This window comes from Wolffia australiana, chromosome 18 (assembly GCF_029677425.1).
Source record: "Wolffia australiana isolate 7733 chromosome 18, ASM2967742v1".
In the NCBI taxonomy this organism is placed as follows: domain Eukaryota; kingdom Viridiplantae; phylum Streptophyta; class Magnoliopsida; order Alismatales; family Araceae; genus Wolffia; species Wolffia australiana.
The window spans coordinates 7650412-7656389 of record NC_135852.1 but is presented as its reverse complement, the minus strand read 5'-3'; the positions used below and the strand labels follow the sequence as shown (position 1 = coordinate 7656389).

Genomic DNA, 5978 nt, shown 5'->3' with positions numbered 1-5978 from the left:
AACAACTTTTTCACATTGTCATACTTGTGCTATAACCACTGATAAAGGATGGACGGTCCCATATTGAACACTCAATCATCTTGGTGAAATTCTTGTTGCACTCAAAACTAAGACTGTATAGACTTCTATGAATAAGAACTCATAGGTCATAGTCAAAGTACTATCCTCCATCTGCAATACATCTTTGATCTCACATGTCCAAGGACCACCTACACAACCGTGATGTGAATCAAGTTAATTGATAATTTTTATAATGCCATTTGGAGATTGATGTAGATGAATTTAGTAAACTCTTTTCACTAAAGAGCACCACAATCTATCCTTAGTGTCTCCACAATAATTGCTATAGGATCAGCCATACATATTGTATGAGTGGGACTAGATAATGCTATTCTACTAGGATACTTTGATGTCCTCCTTGAGTATCCTTCAAATAGGAATATTAGAGCACATGATTAAAAATTAGTGATCTTTGTATTATGATCTCATCATAATTCACTAAGTCACAATATTTATTCATTGACTTCATTATAAGTACCACACATGTATTCATGAACTTCGTATTACACATGGGCTTCATTATAAGATTTGGAATGTGTGATTGGCTTTTAGTGCACATATGTTTCTATCATACATCACTATATTCTATCTTACATCTTTCATATAAATCCGCATAGTTTGTATAAGTTTAACTATTACTGTGTCGCCACATTTTTTCCCTCTTCTCTATATATCTAATCTTACTAGTGTCCTGCCACACCTCCATAATCTACATTTAAATAATATTAAATTCTTCATCATCGTTCCCTGTGGAGACAAAAACTACTCATCACAAACTAACTATATTTCAATAAATAAATATTTTACAAATAGAATTCATTAGTCTCAAATACCAACATTATATTAATTAACACCCTAACTTTGAGTTTCATAACTATTTCAAATTTTATACTAAAAAATAAGACTGAGCCTTAGGCTATGATAGAATAATTAAAAACTATTTTGGCTCAAACATTATAATATTTTTTGGGATCAGGTAAAAATTTTCTCTCAAATGCTTCATTGGAAATTGAACAAAATATAATAAAAGAAATCATCTGAAAGGTGTTTTTGGTTTTTAATTTTCATTTGTCATTATCAATCTTTGCCATCTACCTGGTTTCATTAATATGCTTTTATTAGGAGTCTATACATAAATTCACATCTTAGCTATGCATCCATACAAACATACCCCCCTGTATTGTTCAATTCAACTGAAAAGGTGTTTATTTATCCCATATTTGATTGATCCCACCACAATTTTATCTAGGTAGTGGATTCATATCATATCATTACTCATACACTTATATATTAATTGGGTACCAAATTCATCTTCTATATATTCTCTTCATCAAAATTTTATTTCAGACAGACTTTCCTGTTCTTGTTCTAAGTGGGCTGGGCCATGAACAAAAATGACAAAAAAAGTTTATTGGATAATGGGTAAACAAAAGCCCATTAAACTCCAGCGTTGAGGAGTTCGAGCTCCGGCGCGGTCTTTCCCATGGAGGCGGATCTTGATCGTGCCCTAGAACGGATTCTCGATAAAAACTGAGGCGATTCAGAGGATGATGGATCGAACAGCAAGAATTCTCGATCTTCAGCAAGAATTCTCGGATTTGCGCCGTGTTATTGCCCGGGATTTCTTCGACCGGTGAGGATTTCTCGGGTTTGCTTCTGTTTCAACCTTACCCACTTCTCAGAAGAGGGAAACAGGACGAGGGTTCTCGGAGATGGAGCCTATGGACATCGTCGGCAAGTCTAAGGAGGATGTTTCTCTTCCGAAAGGTGCCTTTTTTCGTTGGATTCTTTCTTTCTAGGGGATTTCCTTGCGTTGTATGAGTCGATCGTAGCGATCATGAAGGAATGGTTTTTTTTTTTCGTTTTTTGATGTTCTTTGAGTAATATAGAGCGAGGATCACCGTGTGAAGAGAAAGATTAACCTTTCAAATGGTGGTCTCATCAATGTCGAGTAATCTCTATGATTGACAACCTACAAGTGTTTGTAAGTTGTACCTAAGTTGTTTGTAAAAATACTTGTAAACCGATTTTTTTGTGCTCTAGGGTCTTAACCGGAATAGTTTTTTAAGTTGAAATGTTTAGTGGTATTCGGTTTTAACTAATTTTCCAAATGGATCTGCCGGCTAGCATGCTTCAATCGCAAGCAACAGTTGTTTGTGTTTGTGGAAAAACATACTTGAGAGTTGTGGGAAGCGGCAAGTTTTTTCTGTGGAAGGTTTTGTCCTATCCTCAAGGATTTGGAAGCCGGCTAGATTCGTGTTTATTCATAGCGATGAAGGCATTATCCAAGTTGTAATCATCGAGAAACGTGCATAGTGTCTCTTAGCGATTGATTTCGACTTAAAAGATCGTTTATCTGTACATGCCGCTAATTTTTACGATGCCTTAATACTCTTTTCAATAGATTAAAGTCAAGTTTTTCGTTTCATTTGATTGAAAATTTCCAAGGTTCAGCGCTCCACCTTTTTCTGCTTACAGATTCAGTTTCCATTCTGTTTGTGGGACTCTTGTGATCACGCTTAGTTATTCAACTGAATTTCTTTCTTCTGCGTTTCCTTGATAATATTTCCATCTTGGGTTCGAGTTCGTTCAGCGCTATGATGATGAATGATGAAACTGAAAAATTGTCATCGTCGTCATCTTATGTGCATATCATCTCGGTGATGAATTTCTCATCAGTTCGCTATTGTGTGGTCATTGCCATATCGTTCCTCTCGATTAAAAAAAGAATGAAGAAATTTTGAGATAACAATGACGAGGGTGAATTGTGTGATTGTCTTTTCATTCTCTCGTCATTTTCACTGTCATTGTCTCAATGATCAACTTGTAATTCTCTCGTCATCATCACATACACATCTCAATAATGTCAATGTCTCGTCATTTTCACGTCATCGATCTTGTGCCAAAAATTGGTGAAGAGATTTGAGGATGATAATGAGGATGATGCATTGGCATTACCATCCCAACAAAGTATGGATGGAAACTTGTAATCATCGTGTCATCGTCTCCTTATTGTCTTGTAATTGTCGCATCATTCATCTCGTACCAAGAATAAATGCAATAATTTCAGGGATGAAGATAACGAGTATGTCATTGTCAGCTAGCCCCATTTCCCTGTTCCATCTTATTCGTGTGTGAAAACTGCGCCTTTATTCTTTCAGTTTTGTGTCTCATACTGGTAGGCCTTCAAAAGGCCTGAAATATTTACTGTCTGGTTTAGCTTATATCTCAGCCCTTTAATTGGTTCTGTTTATTCCAGATATTATCTCTGACCCATTAATTTGTCTCTAATTTCTTCGTATCTTGGTTGTGCAGCCACCATGTTTAAAATCATTAAGGAGATGTTGCCTCCTGATGTCCGTGTCGCCAGAGATGCACAGGATCTTCTTGTTGAATGCTGCGTCGGTGAGGGGAGCGTTTGAATACTATCTGATTATCTAATCAGTTTCCATCAAATTATTGACCTCTTGATTTGTGACTTCGATTAACATTTCTGCCGTAGAAAATATTTTAAGTGTTCCATTTTTTGTTGGACTGAAAGTGATCTTCTTTTTTTATGATTTACTTAGAGTTTATCAACCTAGTTTCATCCGAGTCAAACGAGGTGTGTAGCCGGGAGGACAAGAGGACGATTGCTCCTGAGCATGTCATCCAGGCTTTAAAGGTTTCTTGCCTAGACTTCATCATTTGTTAATTTATCAAACCTAGTTTTCTTCGTTGATATTCATTATCATTATCGTGATCTTATCTCTTTGATCATCTACAAAATAGCCCATTAGTCTCAATCCAATCTCTTGAACGTTGGCAGATTAATCATTTATCTTTCCATCTGGGTTTTAGGATCTTGGCTTTGGGGAATACATTGAAGAAGTCTATGCGGCCTACGAACAGCACAAGCTGGAGACCCTGGTTTGTTTTCCTCCAAGAGCCACAAATAAACGCCATGGATCTACTATTTTTACCATTCTCGGGTTTATGTATGGCCGATAAGAATATATTACTAACCTTATAGGAGTCCAACGACACTTAGTGAAATTTTGTGAAGAAAGAATGAAGAAAATTATTTTAAAATGTTGAATTTCGGGTGAAATAGGACTCGCCCAAGGCGGGGAAATGGAGCGGGGTGGAGATGACGGAGGAAGAGGCGCTGGCGGAGCAGCAGCGGATGTTTGCCGAGGCCCGTGCCAGGATGAACAACGGCACCAGCGTCCCCAAGTCTGACTCTGACCCTGGCTTGGAGAACTGATTCCTCTTTCTATCTCTCTCTCTATATAGATCTCTCTATATCTTATGGTATCACTATCTCTATCTCTACCTCTCTATTGCCACATCTATTAACCTCCTTTATCTTATACCCTACCTCTACATCTATCTCTACCTACATTTCTATCATTCCCTCTATACCTTTATATCTATCTCTATCTACATTTCTATCTTTCCCTCTATAACTTTATATCTATCTCTACCTACATTTCTATACATCAATCTACACCTTTATATCTATCTCTATCCCTACTTTCCTACCTATATTGCTATCGCCTTTTCTACTGGTATCCACATCTGTCTCTATCTCAATCTGTTCATCTTTCTCTCACCATGACCTAGGCATGCATGGCTTCTTCTGTAAATGTGTTCTATTAGCCACCAACCTTGCCACTAAGTAGGACTTTATGTGGTTGCATGGATAGATGATCCAGAAGCTGTGTATATCATCATTAACCCATTCGACTGTCTAATTATGGTTTTCCTCTCTACCCTGTGTGTCTTCAGTATGCCTTTTTCTCTAATTTTAAAAATGGTGGCTCAAGAAGTATGTATGACACTTAGGCCGACAGTATGAGTTAAGGTAATTACCAATGATGGAAATATGTCGCTAAGAGTAATTGTAATGATAATTCAGTATCTGTTTGAAATCATTATATCATGCACTATATTGTGGTTTTACATATTTGAAGATGCAAATCAACAACTACAAGCTAGAAAATTTTGGACATAATCGATCCATCAGTAAGGGAATAAAGACACAAGGTAAAGTGGAGACAAATTTTTTTGAGAAGAAAAAGAAACATGCAGTGACATTTATCTGCATACTATCTAGCCGGACTTTATCTGAAAAAGAAAAACTAAGATTTTTCGCAGAAAAGTACCTATATTCTATCTATCCCAACTTTCACCAAGAAAAATAGGTTCCAGGACGCCAAAGATTTCTGAAACATAATCCAGAAAGGAAGTGCCCCAACTGAAACTGTCACAAAAGTGAAGCCTACTAATCAAGATTGCTAAAGTGCAACCCACCCTCATGATGGTTGCCAGTTCGAATTTATCTATTTTCCCTCCTAATGGTTACATTTATTTAAGTGAATAATGAGTGATGACATGCTTCATTGTGAAGGTACTCAGATGGAGGCAAGTTATGATGTTAATTTTTAGTGTTGTTGTGATTTAATTTGCCTAAATCAAACAGAATCCATAGTTATAGAAAACTCACTCAGGTTTATATAATGGGAGTGAGTTCCTCTCCACAGGGACTGACCTTTAAGGGTGAATCTAATTTTTTAATTATAGTTAGGGAGAATTAATATTATATGTGTTAATAAATAATAATTAGTGATAGAGAGAAGTAGTGAAAGGGAGAGATGGGACAGTGATAACATAAATAACTATATCACCTCTCATGATTAATCAATATTGCAAGCAATATGTTGAAATGGATTTATAGTTTTAAAACAAAGGATGATATTAAAATAGATAATGGAAGAGGTGTATAAGATTAGTAAGCTAGAGAGAGTAATAATGTACTATTCTTAGTAGAAGATAGGAAATTTATTTATTTAATTAACAGTAGGTTATGTAGAAGATAAGAGATAGACATAGTAATGATGGGTTGTTCAGTTATATGAAGATTAATGAGATAGAAA

The 5978-nt window shown here is 36.1% G+C and overlaps 1 protein-coding gene across 1 annotated transcript; it reads left to right on the top strand.

Moving 5' to 3' along the window:
- The first annotated feature begins 1518 nt into the window (after positions 1 to 1518).
- LOC144715178 (protein Dr1 homolog) lies at positions 1519 to 4814 on the top strand. Its single transcript, XM_078590082.1, has 5 exons — positions 1519 to 1827; positions 3376 to 3465; positions 3630 to 3724; positions 3901 to 3969; positions 4154 to 4814. Exons 1-5 carry the CDS (start codon positions 1773 to 1775, stop codon positions 4304 to 4306), a joined length of 462 nt encoding a protein of 153 aa, XP_078446208.1. The 5' UTR covers positions 1519 to 1772; the 3' UTR covers positions 4307 to 4814.
- Positions 4815 to 5978: the final 1164 nt, after the last annotated feature.